A 20,105-nucleotide genomic window follows, 5' to 3' on the forward strand; every position below is an offset into this window, starting at 1 on the left:
TCAGCATTTCGCTTTATGTTGGCCCCCTAAAACGACACCGTATCACGAGTCGTCCAACTCCTAAGTCGTTTTCTGCAACCCGCCGTTTGTGCAAAGCGACAGCAAGAGAAGGGCACAGAGGAGGAGGACGAGGATGGAGAGCAAGGTGGAAGTGGACGAAGCGCCGCAGCCGGAGCTCCAACCCACCGCCGCGCAGCCATCCGGTGAGTCAGTCAGCCTGCCTCCATTTTATAACCCCCTAATAACAAACAACTTATTATATCAATCAGAGACTCCGTTTCTCTCTGCGTTTCGTGTCAGTTGGGTTTTTCTTTTTCTTAGAGAATATTTTTGTATTCTTCTATTTTAATTATTTACTTTATTTTTATTGAAATATGTGATTATGGTTTGCATTTAGCAACTGTAACTGGGTTGGGTTCACTTTTAAATTTTAGGGAACTTTTAACAAAAAATTCTCGGAACTGTTTACTTTAATGAAAACCATATTTTTACATTAAAAAATCAATCTTGGTACTATTCACTTTACCCTTTATTTTTTCTTTATCATTAAAACTCAAAGTTTTCAAACCATTTTCATTAGTTTTCGTAAAATTTTACCCATCAAGTCGCACACGTGGGCGTAGCTATATTGGCTAGAGAGCGTACTTCCTTATACATTAACTCGAGTTCGAATAGTCCTCACCCCGCATTTTAGTTTTTCAAGGTAGAATATCTTGTATCGAAAAAAAATAAACAAAAAAAAGTAACCCACCTGGCATTTGTTTCAAAAGTCTCTAATTTCTAATGTGAAAATGGAAAGTGAATAATTTGGGTAATTTAATTGGAAATGAATAACAGAAAGTGGATTATTGGATTCCGGAGAAGAATGTTGTTTGGAGCCCTTGATTTCCTTTTGAGATGAAGTAAAAATAGTGCAAGGTTTTCTCACCTGGTGAGTTGTGTGATCGTGATGTAGAAATAGCTCAAATGGTTTGTGGTTCTTGCCGCCGGCTGCTGAAGTATCCTCGAGGAGCCAGACATGTCGAGTGCTCGTGCTGTCAGACCGTCAACTTCGTGCTCGAAGGTGATTCTTCTCTCTTCCTCTTTCGCTTAGATACTTAGTGTGCACCTAACAAGTTAAGATTCTCTGCTTCATTCCCTCCTCTTTGTTCTTACTTTACGATCATTTGTGATGATTTTCTATACGTAGCGCAAAAATATATGGCAACAATGTGAAATGGGGAAGAGAAGCTAAAGCGCGATCTAAACCAACCTCAAATATGAAAGATTCGCGATGTACTCTAACAAAGTTGATCGGATCTTTTGAGTTGATTGAGCCCTGCAGTGCCTCGGTCATAGTTTTACGTAGTAGTGCCATACAATGAAATCTTGAACCCTAAACCGCGATTTCCACAAACCACAAGCAGTGTGCCATACTTGATTCTAAGCGAAAAACCCCCATGGTCTTAAATTTGAGTCACGGACTTAAGTTGTTCTTTCTTCCCGTACACTCCTCATCGTTGAATTGTGAATCATTTATAATTCTATTGCTTCTCTTGTAGATTTGATAAGTTCCGGTTACCAGAGCCTTCGAGCCTTTTGTCTGTGTAGTAAAGTGTCATTTTCTCTTCTGCAAATGTAAGATGTTTGGTGATTTGCCGTCGTGATGGCAAATTGGCAAAATCTAACGGATTCTTCTTTTATCAGCTCATCAGGTTGGACAAGTTAAATGTGGTAGCTGTGCAGTGTTGCTGATGTACCCGTATGGAGCGCCTTCCGTTAGGTGTTCCTCGTGCCATTTTGTGACAGAAGTTGGGGTAAGTAAACAATTTACATGAAAAAAAATCGTTACATATGTTAGTATCACTTGCAAGAGGCTAGCATTCGGAATAATATTCAGGGATAATCACACGAAAGGCGATTTTCCTAAAATTCTAAGGAAGTATAAGTTATGGAATTGTAGACTTCACATTAGGTACGATATGACGAGGCAAGTTATTTTCTATCAGTGAGCATATAGTGGAGGTTGTACCTTCATGGTGCTTTTTCGTTGGTAGTAGTCAATAGTATTATGTCGAGGGAGCACTTTCAAAATAAGTGGTCTGTAATTCGTAAGTTATTGCAAGGAGATCAGAATGCAATTGCTGGTGTTTCGTATGTGTGATGGATGTGAAACGTTTCTTTGTAGGAACACAACAAGCGCCCTCCATGGTCCGTCCAACAGGGGCAATCACCAACTCCTCCAAATCCTGTTCACTAAACTGCTTATGCGAGGCAGTCTACAAATTGTAACTAGCATCTGAAGCTTGGCGGTACAACGCGTTATATTGCCGCTGCATGGATTAGGGAAGAATGAAGAGCTTACACCGGAACTCTTCTCCAAAATTAATTTGTGATCGATTCTTCACATGTAGCAGGTAATAATTTGATACCGTATATGAAGTTAAATTGTCGTGCCTTGCTAAACTGTTTCGGACTAAGCATTCTCGAAAGTCATGGGGAATTACAGTATAACGATACTAACGGGCATTAACAACAATTTTGGTTCACTACCATAGTGAAGCTGAGAAAAGAAACCTTACACCTACGGCTTATATCATATCGAAAGTATCAGTGAACGTAATACCTCGGGTTAATGGAGATTTAACAGCTGAATATTTGTAGCACTGCCCTTTTCAACTCTGAAGTAATCTTCAATCATCAGCCGGGATGTCCTCGTCGGAACCATTGTCCAAAATTGAACCCAGAGACTTTCTCAGAACGCTGAAAGTTCTGTCGTCCTGTGTTTGCAAACAGATGAATAAATCTGGTTTTGAGACTTGTTTGCAGAGAGAGAGAGAGAGAGTACCTGCTTCTTCTTTTTCAATGACTCTTCCAGTTTGTTAATTTTATCAGCGCAAGCCTTCTCATGCTCAGAAATCATACTCCTTTCTCGCTTCCCTGACATCAACCCATCAGAACGTTAGTATACCCTATTCCAATCCTACAGTTACGAGTAAGAGAGTTATTTTTTTCGCATACTCAATTGTTCATATCGTGCGCAGAGCCTTTCCTTCTCTTCTTCATAGTTCGAAATAACTCCTGTCGAACAAACTTCCCCAGTTAGGTAAACGAAGGACCAACAGCAGTCATTTGCATTGTTGTATCTCCCATTTCATTTTAATACAGTTCAACAGAAACATTTCTTTAGCAAAAGAGAACAATGCTTAACAGCGTCGAGGGTCTATTGTAGATTCATAATTATGACTGCAAGACCTGTACTACAGCTCCGGTATGATCTTAGTTTTCTGGAAAACGGAGGTGGACTAAGGAACTACATGTATAGTAAAGTAAACGTCCTATCCATGAACCCGAAAAATACGCTAGTTTCTGAAAGTTAACATAGTCGAGCACCTATCTCTCTCTCAATTATTGTAACAAGATTATCTATGCCGCTGAGTTTAAAGGAGTGAAGACTTGAACTACAAGGAACTACCTTTCAAGGCCTGCAGATGGCTTGCTTGGTCCTTGCAGAACTTTTCATAAAGTGCTTGGAACTTTGCAGCTTCAGTCTTCAAGCAATTTTCACACTGCTTGCATAAAAACAAACATTAATCAGAGCTAAAACAACTGCGAATTCAAATTTCTTCGCCGGATCATCCATTGTTTTCAAGATACCTCTTTTGAGCTCTTAGAGAGGGATTTAGCGAAACTTTGCCTAACATGTAAAGAAAACAAAATGTACCTGATTAGTTTACTTGTTGCGAAGAAACAATCAATGCAAACACTGAAGAAACTATTGATGCAAAGGGACAAGCATGTAGTAGCTTAAGCTGGCGATTCTTCCAAATTTCGGTTACCTATCCTTTTCGAGTTTGGACTTGAGCTCATCAATGGCAGACCTGACCTCAGCTGCCACACTGTCACGAAAACACAGAGTAACGATACAAATTCGAAGCAACAGAGAACGAAAACAGAATGTATTAACAAAACCTAATTCCTGATTTCTTACTCATTTATGTTGATTCAAATTTCGCATACCAAACATCGATAGTAAATTAATGATTAATCATCTTAATTAGTAGCATTACAAATTCATATCGTAAATCGGATCAGAACGAACGCGTTCAATAAAACAAGCAAGCAATCGCAGTCAGTTATCAGAATTTTCATCAATTTAATTCAGGCGAAAAACAAACACCAATCAGCATCTATTACGAAATCGCAAGAAAATACTGATCAAGCTTCCAATTTAAGCGATAACGAAACCTGATCGGACCGAAACGATTCGACTCACCTCGAAATCGTCTCTTCGTTCTTCTTCAGACCGTCCTTGTGAGCCTTCTCTCGGATCTGATGAATCGCCGACATGATTCCCTTGATATCACTGCGTATTCAGAACCGCACACTTTCATCCACAAATCGCAAGGCAAAAAATTGAAAAATGAAAAGAGAAGAATCGATTAATCGGATAGACGTACTTGGAGAGGTCGAGGTCGAGATCGAGGTGATCCGATTTGGCGATCTCCGGGTCGGTCCTGCGCTTCTTGTTGCTCGCTTTGGCGGTCGACATTGTTGTTAGGGTTTGGAGCTTGAGGATTGTGGCTTGGAGGTCGAAGAAGGTCGTTCGAGTCACCGAGTGAGATTCCCGCGCTTTCAAATTTGGTACTGTTTCTGGATATTTCGAATTTCTGAATGGGAAAGTTGTGCGCGTATTTATACTCGCGAGTAGCTACTAAACTGCTGAATTTATAAATTAGAAAGGAAATTATTACTGACACTCAAAAAATATTATTATGCATTCTAAATTTTTTATAATTAGTAAAATTGGTGATTATATTATGTCTTTTTTTTTGGGTATATAACTATATGTAAATTTTTGTTGAGTCAGGCCTTTTGGCTATAAGTGGGCCGGAAACAAATAATAAACATTTTTTTTCTTTGAAAATTTATATTATGTAGCGTTCAAGTGCTAAACAGTTATTAAGTTAATAATAACACGACTCTTATTTCCAAGTACATAATGTAATCTCATAACACTCAAACTTAGAAGATTAAGATGACACTCCAAAGTCAAATAAACTTGAGAAATTATGCGCACAAAAACGACAATATAACGAATATGAGGACACTCTTTGCTAACGAGCAATGTGGACTCGGAAGAGAAACTGTTGACCCTAGAAACTACCAAGTCTACGTGGCGCGCAGGCCGAGTAATTAATGAGCTAACTACGTCCTTCGGTGAATGCGGGGCGTGCCAACTCGTCGGCCGAGCTCGGCCGAGGAGTAAATTTGTTGATGTTGCGTTGGGTCGCGCTACTGACTTCTGCGTCTTGCGATTGCGGCCGAGAAAGGAACACGTCTCGGCCTCTTGGGCTCTCGAACCTGAAGACAAGGTTACTATTCTTACGAAGTTCAATATCAAATTCGGCTTTCAATGTGCCGAATGTAATAACTGTAACACCTCACTTCGCCGAGAAGGCTGATGAGATGACCTCGACCAATAAGGATTTAGAAACCCTTCTCGACCGAGACTTAGATAGGTAATCAATCGTTCTCGCCGCAGTGCTGTTGATGCCAACGGAAGATACTGCGAGACCGACTGACTCTACGGTGACAGAGTTATCTATGCCGACTTAAGATATCACCGGTTGCTTCCACAGTGCTGTTGATGCCAACGGAAGATGTGTCAGCGAGAAAGGAAAAAGAAAAATCACAAGTTGTGAGAATTTGCGCAGGGCAATTTTGTGTGTTGAATTGAAGGGTTTTTCAATGTTGCTGAATGTCTTGTATTTATAGTAGCAGAACATCGAGCCCGAGTTCCAATCCTATTCGGACTAGGTTTCCTTCTCCGGATTAACATCCCCTCGATCAGTCCTATCTCCGCTAGGACTACGAATCTAGTCCTTAACTGAGCCGGATTCGCTTCTAGATTATTGATCTCGTCGAGAGTCCCTATTGTACTAAGACTCGACTTGCGTTCTGATTTAACCGACTTAGGCTTGGAAGCCCATGAGCTGAACGCTCCATGACCCTTTCGTCGCACGGCTTCTCGGGCCGAGAGTGATTCTACCCTCGGCCCAAACTATTATTTTGGGCCCAAACAGAAACTAACAAGGAACCAACTAGTGTCAATACCAACATGAATTTTGTACTCAACACCAATAGTGAAACCACCAGAAACAACGAAGACCCAGGAGAACCAAATAAAATATAAACACAAACACAAAATTAAAATAATCAGTACGAGATGCTCGTAAATAAACTCACTAAGGAGGCACTTATAGATAAAAAATACTAAAACGAAAGGAGGAAGGTTGGGATAATGAGATAAGGGCTGCCACTGGCTCCAAGTCGAAACAAGAGGCGGATGGCTATGGAGTTTTAAGATCTAGGATTTTGGTATCCAAACGATTGGTTAGTATTGTATCAATTTACTAACTGATTAATACTTAAGCCTAATTAATTATTTATGTTAAATTTTTAAGAGTAAATCTCAGTTTACTATTATGAATTTTTTTTGTTTTCAACCTTTTATACATAAGTTTTTTTTTTTCCATCTCAGTCTGGTACCTAAAATGATAATTTTGACACTTTCATACATCTGTTAAGTTTTCTGTTCAAACAGATGTTAACCTATGACGTGGCGATCGCATGAACAATAACTAGATGCCACGTGGCAATTTGAGCCCACATAAACATTAAAAATTAAGAAATTCATGAGTTTAACAACGATTCCCTCGCATATGAACTATGAAGACTTGGAATGTTCATATCACCAAGTCAATTACTTACACAGAGTTCATGGGGTCGCGATGCTAGAGCTGAGTGGTCCAAGCGAATAGTTGTAGTAGTCCAATTTCCGTTTTGTTTACGATAAAAACCTAACATCATCTCTAGTCCATAAAATGACAGTTGTAGTAGTCCAATTTCCGTGTTACCATTTTCTGTCGAATCTGTCAACTTGTTGGACGTCTATGAAGGTCTCTGCTAGTCAATCACTTGCCTTCGACTTGGGGCAGATGTTAGATTCTTTCTTTTTTTTAAATATATAAAATTTAACGATCAAAACATTTAAAATATTGTGTATTCCGAAGTATTCAGAATTTTTGTGTATATGCATGCAGATACGTGGAGGTGGAAAAACAAGAACTCACGAATACGCATATTGCTTGCAAGATTTGTACAAGATAGAGGAGATGTGCTTAACTTCTAGTGCTTCAAACTTTTGCTAGCCAGCTTCAAAGTTATGTGCGTGTCTCAAATGCTTCATCTTTCACGTGGATTCATGTCCACCCACGACAAAAGAAAGGGGATGGGAGACCAAGATCAACTATTTGTGATAAGTAAATAAATAATAGTCAGTTACTTAAAATATTAAAAAGAAAACAAAAACATAGTAAGATATGGTTCATGTGAAAGGACAATTCTCCCTAACCACCATGGGATGATCTAGTGGTTGGAGGCGAATTATATGGTTGTATTTTATATGACACGTTCTGGGTTCGATTAATGACATGGGTGAATGCACGATGGTGGCTCACGGGAGGTTGAAATGCATGTATGAGTCTTCTCAATTCCTATAAGAATGGACTACCATGACGCAACAATCAGCTGATTCCTTATCTACCAAAAAAAAAATGAGATAAGGGCTGCCATCGGCTCCAAGTCGAAACAAGAGGCCGACGGCTATGGAGTTTTAAGATCTAGGATTTTGGTATCCAAACGATTGGTTAGTATTGTATCAATTTACTAATGGATTAATACTTAAGCCTTATTAATTATTTATGTTAAATTTTTAAGGGTAAATCACAGTTTACTACAAGGAAATTTTTTGGTTTCTAACCTTTTATACATAAGTTTTTTTCATCCCAGTCTGTCACCTAAAGTGATATTTATGACACTTTGATACATACGTTAAGTTTTATGTTAAAACAGATATCAACCTGTGAGGTTATGCCCGCATGAACAATAACTGGTGCCACATGGCAATCTGGGCCCACATGAACATTAAAAATTAAGAAATTCATGAGTTTATCAACGATTCCCTCGCATATGAACTATGAAGACTTGGAATGTTCATATCACCAAGTCAATTGCTTACAGAGAGTACTTGGGGTCGCTATGCTAGAGCTGAGTGGTCCAAGCGAATAGGACGAGCCACGAGGTCATCCTAGTCCATATTCTGGGACTTGGATTGTCTGCTCTCCTAGTTGTGGTGCCCTTCCATGCCCTCTTATTTTGTGCGGTCACGGTTAAGCCACGTTAATATTTTATATTTTTATTATTTTTTGTCTTATTATCTTATTAAAAAATTAATATAAAATATTGACGTGGCTTAACCGTGACCGCACAAAATAGAAGGGCATGGAAGGGCATCACAACTAGGAGGGCAGACAATCCAAGTCCTACATATAAACCATCGGTAGTCAATTTAGCTTAAAAAGATCAAATGGAAAAAGGAATCCGATTTCAAGTTGTCAACTAATACCTCTCTAAGACCATCTTCAACCCTTGAGCTAAAAACCAAATTTTTTAGCCCAAAAAGTTTAACTTTTAGTCCAAAAACAATTTTTCTGCTCCAACCCTTAGGCTAATTTTTTTTCTTAAATTAACTTTTAAAAAAAAATTAATTATGTAGACCATCGTAAATTAATTTTATGAACATTTTAATCTAAAAATTTTAAATTCCGATAAATATTGAAAAATCAATAAATTTTTCCACAAAGCAAGCCTTCATTTTTTTTTAAATTATTTTAGCCGTTGGATTTAAATTTGAGCCGTTAGATCTTTTTTTTTACCATTAGATTTGATTATATTCGATTTCAGCCGTTGGATTCAATGTATTTTAAAATAACATTTAAAAAAATTAAATTTGAATCTAGACCGTTGGATCAACCAACGGTCCAATAATGCCAACCGTCTGATGAACAAAAGAGTCGTTGGGCTCATAATTGCTTCCGACAGCAGCCCTGACAGTGGGTCCCATTATGTCGGGCGCTGAAGGCTAACGCCCGCGTGGAGCGAGTGGCGCGAGTGACGGGGCGAGAGTGGATTGGGAAAGAGAGAGTCCACACATTTATGGGCTATTTCTTGGGGGGAATTTGGCCCTCAATTGGCATTTGGCTTTTAGCCCAAAGATTTGGCTTGGGTTGGATTGGGTTTGGGGGAGGGGGGGAGGGGGAATAAGGGGGTAAATTTGGCATTTAGCCTAGGGTTAGAGATGGTCTAAGGCTGTAAAGTTGCTTTTTACTCTGGTCCACCTTTGGTCTAAAGTTTGTAGCGTATCAACTTTTTCTCCTTCCCCTACTTTCTACTTGTATAGGACTTCCAGCACTCGGAATAGCGTTATAGCAGTAATTTAAATCAATAATATTATATAGGAAATTTAATTAAGAAACATAATGTTGGGATCATTCATCTATGTACAATCTAATATTTCGGTCCCAAGTTCATCATATTCTAAAACTCCTTTAAGGACTAAAATGTCTCTCTGTGAGTCTTCAGAGTCTCCGAAATGATGAACTAGCATATCTAGAAAGAAAGAAAAAATACCTTCAAGGACGAAATCAAAGGAAAAAGGATCATTTCCAGATCCTCTTTGTGGGGATCTGAAGGATCAATCAATCATGTCTCTTTATCGTATATCGTGCGATCAGTTTTCGTTAGATACTATTTATATTCAATTTTAAAATTTAAATTTAAAATTGATTTATGACCACACGATGTACGATAACTTTTTCGATAAATCCTTACATTTTCGTGAAAAAAAAAATACAAGAGAGAAACTTTTGCACAATAACTTTTTAGATAAATTCTCAAGTGTGACCGTCACAAATTATTACACCACCGCATAATATTATTTTATAAGAAGATAATAAAATTGATAAGATGATTTTTACAAATAAATAATTTTACGTGTAATAAATTAGCAGTACGACGTGACATTCACGATAAAAACCTAACATCATCTCTAGTCCATAAAATGACAGTTGTAGAAGTCCAATTTCCGTGTTACCATTTCTTGTCGAATCAGTCAACTTGTGGGACGTCTATGAAGCTCTCTGCCAGTCAATCATTGGCCTTCGACTTGGCGCAGACATTAGATTTTTTTTTTTAAATATATATATATATATATATATATATATATATATATAATTTAACGGTCAAAACATTCAAAATATTGCTTATTCCAAAGAATTCAGATTTTTTTGTATATATGCATGCATATACGTGGAGGTGAAAAAACAAGAACTCACGAACACGCATATTGCTTGCAGATTTGTACAAGATAGAGGAGATGTGCTTAACTTCTAGTGCTTCAAACTTTTGCTAGCCAGCTTCAAAGTTATGTGCGTGTCTCAAATGCTTCATTTTTGACGTGGATTCATGTCCACCCACGACAAAAGAAAGGGGATGAGAGAACAAGACCAACTATTTGTGATAAGTAAATAAATAATAGTCAATAAATTAAAATATTAAAAAGAAAACAAAAACATAGTAAGATATGGTTCATGTGAAAGGACAATTCTCCCTAACCACCATGGGATGGTCTAGTGGTTGGAGACGAATTATATGGTTGTATTTCATATGACACTTTTTGGGTTCGATGCATGACGCTGATGAATGCACGATGGTGGCCTACGGAAGGCTGAAATGCATGTATGAGTCTTCTCAATTCCTGAAAGAATGGATTGCCACGCAACAACCAGCTGATTCCTTTTTTACAAAAATAAAATGACAATTCTCCATGGGCAGGTGAGGCGTGTGCATGAGAATTGTCTGTGTGTATGTACCAAAAGAACAAAATGATAAAAAAGTTCTAATCTAAAATAAAGTGTTTGAATCAATTGTTTTCAAATAATATTTGTCTTCAAATGTTTTAAGTACGATTCATGTGAATATCGGAGATACTTTACTTGTGAAGAGCTTGATACCTAGTTTTTAACATGAACACGTTGCAAATGAGATTAACTTTATTGATGCTCTGTTGTTTTAACATAACTTTGTAAATATTCTATCGTTTGTCATTTCAATTTTTTAGTAAGTATTTATATTACAATAGATTCGAGCTTAGATAAATTAGCTAAGTCAGTGTATTTCTCCCTGTGCACTCTCAAATTTGAATCTTTCTTCGCTTATTTTTTAAAACAATATTTTAATTATGAAAATGTTCGGGTGATAATTCATGTGCACTAGGCCTGGCAATTCCTGACACGACCCGATAACCCGACACGACACGACACGAAATTAACAGGTGTTCGGGTCGACACGATAACGAAACGGGTCGTTATCGGGTAACCCGATAAGCACCTGTTAAAATAACGGGTTTGTTCGGGTATACACGTGGGTAACACGATACACGATAAGCATAATATTAATTTAATAATTTATAACCCTAAAAAAATACTATAATAATTATATATATATATATATTAATTTAACAATTTTATACCCCTAAAAACTATAATAATTATATATATATGTATATATATTAAATTAACTATAATAATTATAATAATTATATATACTATAATAATTATACCCAAAATATTAACTATAATAATTATATATATATATATTAAATTTTATACCCCTAAAAGCTATAATAATTATACATACAAAATAAATAGATTTAAATCTACTTAATAAATAAATATATACACACACACACACACACACACACCATTGAACTTCATGGGATACGAATTATACGAAACTAATTTCAACGATCCAACCGTCAAACATGTTTGTATATACTTCGAGATCGCATACGCCAAAAATTGAAAAAAACAAACATTCAGAGAGCAAGTAACGGGACAAAACTTTTTGACGGTTATAAACGAAAAATCACGATTTAACGGTCATTTTAACTCCGATTTTGATGATTTTTTACAACCACACTCCTTGACCTTATATGAATACAATGATTGAATTCGATCTTCAATTTAAAATATTTACACTAGTGGATGTTATACTTAATAAAAGTATGAATAAACTCTTAAGTATTAGTGAATCTATTGTTTTGATGGGATACTCATTCTACAAAACTAGTTTCAATGATCCAACCGTCAAACATGTTTGTATATACTTCAAGATCGCATACGCCAAAAATTGCAAAAAAACAAACATTCAGAGATCAAGTAATGGGACAAAAGTTTTCGACGGTTATAAACGAAAAATCACGATTTAACGGTTATTTTAACTCCGATTTTGATGATTTTTTACAACTACACTCCTTGACCCTATATGAATACAAGTAATGAATTCGATCTTCAATTTAAAATATTTACACTAGTGGATACCACAAAATCTTATGTTATACTTAATAAAAGTATGAATAAACTATTAAGTATTAGTGAATCTATTGTTTTGATGGGATACTCATTCTACGAAACTAGTTTCAAAGATCCAACCGTCAAACATATTTGTATATACTTCGAGATCGCATACGTCAAAAATTACAAAAAACAAACATTCAGAGATCAATTAACGGGACAAAACTTTTCGACGGTTATAAAAAGAAAAATCACGATTTAACGGTCATTTTAACTCTGATTTTGATGATTTTTTGCAGCTACACTCTTTTACCTTATATAAATACAATGATTGAATTCGATCTTCAATTTAAAATATTTACACTAGTGGATACCACAAAATCTTATATTATACTTAATAAAAGTATGAATAAACTATTAAGTATTAGTGAATCTATTGTTTTGATGGGATACTCATTCTACGAAACTAGTTTCAATGATCCAACCGTCAAACATGTTTATATATACTTCGAGATCGCATACGCAAAAAATTGCAAAAAACAAACATTCAGAGATCAAGTGACGAGACAAAACATTTCGACGGTTATAAACGAAAAATCACGATTTAACGGTCATTTTAACTCCGATTTTGATGATTTTTTACAACTACACTCCTTGACCCTATATGAATACAATGATTGAATTCGATCTTCAATTTAAAATATTTACACTAGTGGATAGTTATACTTAATAAAAGTATGAATAAACTCTTAAGTATTAGTGAATCTATTGTTTTGATGGGATACTCATTCTACGAAACTAGTTTCAATGATCCAACCGTCAAACATGTTTTTATATATTTCGAGATCGCATACGCCAAAAATTGCAAAAAACAAACATTCAGAGAGCAAGTAACGGGACAAAACTTTTTGACGGTTATAAATGAAAAATCACTATTTAACGGTCATTTTAACTCCGATTTTGATGATTTTTTACAACCACACTCCTTGACCTTATATGAATACAATGATTGAATTCGATCTTCAATTTAAAATATTTACACTAGTGGATACCACAAAATCTTATGTTATACTTAATAAAAGTATGAATAAACTCTTAAGTATTAGTGAATCTATTGTTTTGATGGGATACTCATTCTACAAAACTAGTTTCAATGATCCAACCGTCAAACATGTTTGTATATACTTCAAGATCGCATACGCCAAAAATTGCAAAAAAACAAACATTCAGAGATCAAGTAATGGGACAAAAGTTTTCGACGGTTATAAACGGAAAATCACGATTTAACGGTTATTTTAACTCCGATTTTGATGATTTTTTACAACTACACTCCTTGACCCTATATGAATACAAGTAATGAATTCGATCTTCAATTTAAAATATTTACACTAGTGGATACCACAAAATCTTATGTTATACTTAATAAAAGTATGAATAAACTATTAAGTATTAGTGAATCTGTTGTTTTGAGGGGATACTCATTCTACGAAACTAGTTTCAAAGATCCAACCGTCAAACATATTTGTATATACTTCGAGATCGCATACGTCAAAAATTACAAAAAACAAACATTCAGAGATCAATTAACGGGACAAAACTTTTCGACGGTTATAAAAAGAAAAATCACGATTTAACAGTCATTTTAACTCTGATTTTGATGATTTTTTGCAGCTACACTCCTTGACCTTATATAAATACAATGATTGAATTCGATCTTCAATTTAAAATATTTACACTAGTGGATACCACAAAATCTTATATTATACTTAATAAAAGTATGAATAAACTATTAAGTATTAGTGAATCTATTGTTTTGATGGGATACTCATTCTACGAAACTAGTTTCAATGATCCAACCGTCAAACATGTTTATATATACTTCGAGATCGCATATGCAAAAAATTGCAAAAAACAAACATTCAGAGATCAAGTAACGAGACAAAACATTTCGACGGTTATAAACGAAAAATCACGATTTAACGGTCATTTTAACTCCGATTTTGATGATTTTTTACAACTACACTCCTTGACCCTATATGAATACAATGATTGAATTCGATCTTCAATTTAAAATATTTACACTAGTGGATAGTTATACTTAATAAAAGTATGAATAAACTCTTAAGTATTAGTGAATCTATTGTTTTGATGGGATACTCATTCTACGAAACTAGTTTCAATGATCCAACCGTCAAACATGTTTTTATATATTTCGAGATCGCATACGCCAAAAATTGCAAAAAACAAACATTCAGAGAGCAAGTAACGGGACAAAACTTTTCGACGGTTATAAACGAAAAATCACGATTTAACGGTTATTTTAACTCCGATTTTGATGATTTTTTACAACTACACTCCTTGACCTTATATGAATACAATGATTGAATTCGATCTTCAATTTAAAATATTTACACTAGTGGATACCACAAAATCTTATGTTATACTTAATAAAAGTATGAATAAACTCTTAAGTATTAGTGAATCTATTGTTTTAATGGGATACTCATTCTACGAAACTAGTTTCAATGATCCAACCGTCAAACATGTTTTTATATATTTCGAGATTGCATACGCCAAAAATTGCAAAAAACAAACATTCAGAGAGCAAGTAACGGGACAAAACTTTTCGACGGTTATAAACGAAAAATCACGATTTAACGGTTAATTTAACTCCGATTTTGATGATTTTTTTCAATTACACTCCTTGACCTTATATGAATACAATGATTGAATTCGATCTTCAATTTAAAATATTTACACTAGTGGATACCACAAAATCTTATGTTATACTTAATAAAAGTATGAATAAACTATTAAGTATTAGTGAATCTATTGTTTTGATGGGATACTCATTCTACGAAACTAGTTTCAAAGATCCAACCGTCAAACATGTTTGTATATACTTCGAGATCGCATACGTCAAAAATTACAAAAAACAAACATTCAGATATCAATTAACGGGACAAAACTTTTCGACGGTTTTAAAAAGAAAAATCACGATTTAACGGTCATTTTAACTCTAATTTTGATGATTTTTTGCAGCTACACTCCTTGACCTTATATGAATACAATGATTGAATTCGATCTTCAATTTAAAATATTTACACTAGTGGATACCACAAAATCTTATGTTTATACTTAATAAAAGTATGGTATAGTACTATTGTTTTATTTTTTTTCATAATTATTTTGGTAAACTTCTCATAATTTGAATGATTTTTAATGTTTGGTTTTTCTATGCTTAGTTTATGCAGAAGATAGTTATGACGTGGAAAACCTTATTGAAAACATCATCAACATAACTCTTGAAGGCAATAGATCAAGCCAAAGTTCCAATGCAATTTCATGATGATCGATGTAAATCGAGGATTTTGTAAATTGAGGTTTAAACTTTTGAGAAAGATTTCACAACCCTTAAAACAAAAACTGTTTCATTTTGCATATCCTTGCACATTTAAAATTTGTAATAGATTAGTAGTGTATGTATTATTTTTTTATTAGGCTCTTATTTTCGAGTGTAGATGTAGTACTTAAACGAAAAATGTGTTTTAATGTTTTGAAGTAATATTTATGTGGCAATGTGTGGTATGTGCAAATTTAAGAAAAAAAATATATTTTTCTTAACGGGTCATAACGGGTCATAACGGGTCGGGTCACTTTTCCCGTTGGGTAAAGTGACACGACCTGTTAAGGACCCGTTAAGATAACGGGTGTGACACGACACGACCCGTTAAGATAACAGGTGTTACACGAAAACGACACGAACACGACTGACACGACCCGTTTGCTAGGCCTAATGTGCACCATTATGCTCAACAGGTACCCTTCTCCTATTATCATGCTCTTCTCTTCCATCCTCTCACACTTTTTTTTTTTGTCTTTTTTATATAAAAAATTTAAAACAAGATGTTGACGTGACTTAATCATAATTGTGTAAATAGGAAGAGAAAGGAGGGGAAGGGAGCTTTGATCCCATGCAATGCATGCATTCTCAGCAGTCTGCAGCCTCATTTATATACGGAAACAACTTCGTTGCTGATGGACTATCACACGTGGACGCAGACACGTATCCGAGTTTTGTTTTAAAAAAAAATCAAAACTTGGACACATGTCCACGCATGATTGGTTATCATCAGCAGCTGTTGGTGATCTTTCAACAGCGAAGTCTTGTTCTTTATATACATGCTCCTGTGTCCATAAAATGACAGTTGTAGTAGTCCAATTTCCGTGTTACCATTTTCTGTCCAATCGGTCAACTTGTGGGACGTCTATGAAGCTCTCTGCTAGTCAATCACTGGCCTTCGACTTGGGGCAGACGTTAGATTCTTTTTTTTAAATATTGCGTATTCCGAAGAATTCAGATTTTTTGTATTTATGCATGCATATACGTGGAGGTGAAAAAACAAGAACTCACGAACACGCATATTGCTTGCAGATTTGTACAAGATAGAGGAGATGTGCTTAACTTCTAGTGCTTCAAACTTTTGCTAGCCAGCTTCAAAGTTATGTGCGTGTCTCAAATGCTTCATCTTTCGCGTGGATTCATGTCCACCCACGAGAAAAGAAAGGGGATAAGAGACGAAGACCAACTATTTATGAGAAGTAAATAAATAATAGTCAATAAATTAAAATATTAAAAAGAAAACAAAAACATAGTAAGATATGGTTCATGTGAAAGGACAATTTTCCCTAACCATCACGGGATGGTCTAGTGTTCATGTGAAAGGACAATTCTCCCTGATCACCACGGAATGGTCTAATAGTGGCGTGTGCATGAAAATTGTCTGTGTGTATGTACCAAAAGAACAAAATGATAAAAAGGTGCTAGTCTAAAATAAAGTGTCCGAATCAATTGTTTTCAAATTATATTTGTCTTCAAATGTTTTAAGTACGATTCATGTGAATATCGGAGATACTTTACTTGTGAAGAGCTTGATTCCTAGTCATTATCATTAACACGTTGCGAATGAGATTAACTTTATTGATGCTCTATTGTTTTAATATAACTTTGTAAATATTCTATCGTTTGTCATTTCAAATTTTTAGTAAGTATTTATATTACAATAGATCCGAGCATAGATAAATTAGCTAAGTCAGTGTATTTCTCCCTGTGCACTCTCAAATTCAAATCTTTCTTCGCTTATTTTTTAAAACAATATTTTAATTATGAAAATGTTCGGGTGATGATGCATGTAATGGGTATTATCTGCAGGAGTTTGACAAAACAAAAGTATTTGGTTGCGTCATGTGAACCACTTTGCTCAATTCAGTTCCCCCCCCCCCCCCCCCCCCAATTCTTCCTATTATCATCCTCTTCTCTCCCATCCTCTCAAACTTTCATTTTGTCTTTTTTTTCTCTATAAAAATTTCAAAACCCATCCTGTTTTACCACAAGCCCTTGGATGTTGACGTGACTTAATTATAATTGTGTAATAGGAAGAGAAAATTCTAGGGAACTTTAATGAAAAGCTCCTGGTACTGTTCACTTTAACGAAAAACCACATTTTTACACTAAAAATTCAATCATGGTACTATTCATTTTACCCTTTATTTTGTCCTTATCATTAAAACTCAAAGTTTTCAAGCCATTTTTATTAGTTTTCCTAAAATTCTACTCTTAACACAAGTCTGGCCAAGTCTTCGAGAAGGAGGGGAAGGGAGCTTTGATCCCATGCTATGCATACATTCTCAGCATTCTGCAGTCTCATTTATATATATGCTCGTTTGTCTACTTTAATTCCACCAATATAATTTTAGGTTTATTTTTTTGTTATATTCAGAACTTCACTTTCATCTCACTTTACTTATGAAATTCAATTTTTGCTCGCTTTGTTAATTCCATAAACAAAAAATCCGTTAAATCTTTGACCTGACAGAATCACGGCCGCACCTCTGTATACTTTGCCCTAATCCAAACTACCCACCCAACTTCATTATGCACTAGATCCTACATAAATTTTCAGTTGGCAGAAAATATCCATTTCGAGCTTAATCTAGTAGTTTAGTCCTTGTATCCATGCACGTCTGCCGTTCGCATGAACGATTGTCATAAACATTTACTTTGGGATTCATAATGCATTATTAAAATGAATCACTCAGGTTTGTTCAACCTTAAAACTTCATTGACTTCGCAAGTGATGTTACGTATAGTTGTAAGCTCTCTCTCTCTATTACACACACACACACACACACACACACACACACATATATATATATATATATCAGGGTTGTCTCTGACATTTTGGGGGCCCTGTGCGAATTTAATAAAAATGCCATCCTTATTAAAAAAAATGTTATTGGACAATATATCCATACAAAGCTCAACAATCAATATTCAAACTTAATTGAAATCAACATCCCTCTTACTAATTGAATAATCTCCAAAATAAAGTCATGATTTAGGGTTCATCTATAAAAAAAATGGAGCACAGCTGAAAGAGAGATATGGAAATACGTTTGTATTTGTGGAATAAAGTAATACATAAGTTAGTTTTTTATTGCTTAATAGAAAAGTAGAAGAAAGTAGTACACAAGTTTTTTATTGTTAAAAAAAGTACAAAATTAATATATTGAGTACAAGCTTTGCTTAACCAATTGTAATGATGATGAATTTTTCTTTTCAGTTTAAAACTTTTTTATTAGAAATTTGCACTCATGTGTAATATGAGGAAGGATAAAAAAATTTGGGGCCCTTACTTTTTTTATTAGACACATATAATGTTGAATGCACTCCACATTAAAATTTAATATTAAATAACTTGTGTTCCTTACTGTGGAATGACAATTTCGACCTTATTAGGTTCTAAATACACCCCAAATCACTTAATGTATTATTTATCTTCTTCAACTATCAAAACCCCTTTCCACCTTCCACTGTTGAACAAAACTTTAACTAACGAAACTACAACACGTTGCTGAGAAAAATTATTTTTGACGAATGGAACACAAAATTGATGTTTCAAAAGTTTAACGTGAGGTAAACCGAAAGAGTGTGATAATCATTTAGAGAATGCATCCCGAGAAAATGACAAGTATTGACGGATATTATATATTGAAATAGAACCAAAGAATATGGTCTTTTCCAACCATATATACTAGTTAAGTTGGGAACACAATGGCACAATAACACACTAAAAAAGATGACAAAAGTAGAAGAAGAAAGATTTCCAATCAGAATTATGAAATCTTTGTTAATAGAAAAATAACACACAAGATTAGACAGATGAAAATGGATGCACTTTATAGAAGGTGATCCTCCCTACTGGACAGAGAGCCTTTAAGATATTTACAGACATGTCCAGACAATTTATAATTTATCCACAAATTTGGAGATACGATTCATTCTCATTTTCTGCCCCATGGAAAGCAGCAACTCTGCAAAATTTCTGTCCGAAAAAAAAAGAAAAAAAAAGAAATGAGATATAAAAACCAGTGTTTATATGAAAATGTGGGATGTATAGAGCATGTGGGGGTGTATGTAGAAAATGTAAGGTGTATGTTGAGAATGTGGGATGTGAGGGTATTATGAGGAAGTATGTGGGGTGTGTTTAGATAATTTTTAATTGAAAAAGCAAATATGGAGTGTATTAAGTGTGTGAGGTTTATTCAACAATTTGTGGGGTGTTAATATAATAAGTCATATATATATATATATAATATGAGAACAAGAAAAACACTCTCATACGTCAGAGATGGATCTTTCTTAGGTGCGGCTCTCTGAGTAGCCATACGGGAAAGCTGGAAATCGTTCGACTTAATTTAAGGGAACTGTTATTAGTATTCTAAAAATCTCATTCTACACTCCTCACAAAATGTATTTTTCTTTCTAATTATAGAAAGTTTGAAGTGTCAAATGAGATTTTTTGAGTG

At 35.0% G+C, this 20,105-nt stretch overlaps 2 protein-coding genes across 3 annotated transcripts; one reads left to right on the forward strand and one right to left on the reverse strand.

The window, feature by feature from the left end:
• Window positions 1–55: 55 nt before the first annotated feature.
• On the forward strand, window positions 56–2,493 carry LOC126622387 (protein LOL2-like). Its single transcript, XM_050291111.1, has 4 exons — window positions 56–203; window positions 956–1,063; window positions 1,687–1,796; window positions 2,168–2,493. Exons 1-4 carry the CDS (start codon window positions 134–136, stop codon window positions 2,237–2,239), a joined length of 360 nt encoding a protein of 119 aa, XP_050147068.1. The 5' UTR covers window positions 56–133; the 3' UTR covers window positions 2,240–2,493.
• Window positions 1,277–4,653, reverse strand: LOC126622377 (uncharacterized). 2 transcript variants are annotated; one of them, XR_007623408.1, is made up of 9 exons: window positions 4,440–4,653; window positions 4,256–4,345; window positions 3,819–3,878; window positions 3,637–3,676; window positions 3,455–3,548; window positions 3,001–3,060; window positions 2,828–2,919; window positions 2,606–2,759; window positions 1,277–2,312 (listed from the first exon to the last, which is right to left on the reverse strand). XR_007623408.1 is itself a non-coding variant. In XM_050291099.1 (8 exons), exons 1-8 carry the CDS (start codon window positions 4,529–4,531, stop codon window positions 2,673–2,675), a joined length of 615 nt encoding a protein of 204 aa, XP_050147056.1. In that variant the 5' UTR covers window positions 4,532–4,653; the 3' UTR covers window positions 2,418–2,672. The 2 variants fall into 2 exon arrangements, 1 of the variants encoding a protein (XP_050147056.1); XM_050291099.1 differs by lacking the exon at window positions 1,277–2,312 and having other exon boundaries at window positions 2,418–2,759.
• Between the last annotated feature and the right edge of the window lie 15,452 nt (window positions 4,654–20,105).

The sequence above is a fragment of the Malus sylvestris genome, chromosome 5 (genome assembly GCF_916048215.2).
Source record: "Malus sylvestris chromosome 5, drMalSylv7.2, whole genome shotgun sequence".
NCBI classification, from domain to species: domain Eukaryota; kingdom Viridiplantae; phylum Streptophyta; class Magnoliopsida; order Rosales; family Rosaceae; genus Malus; species Malus sylvestris.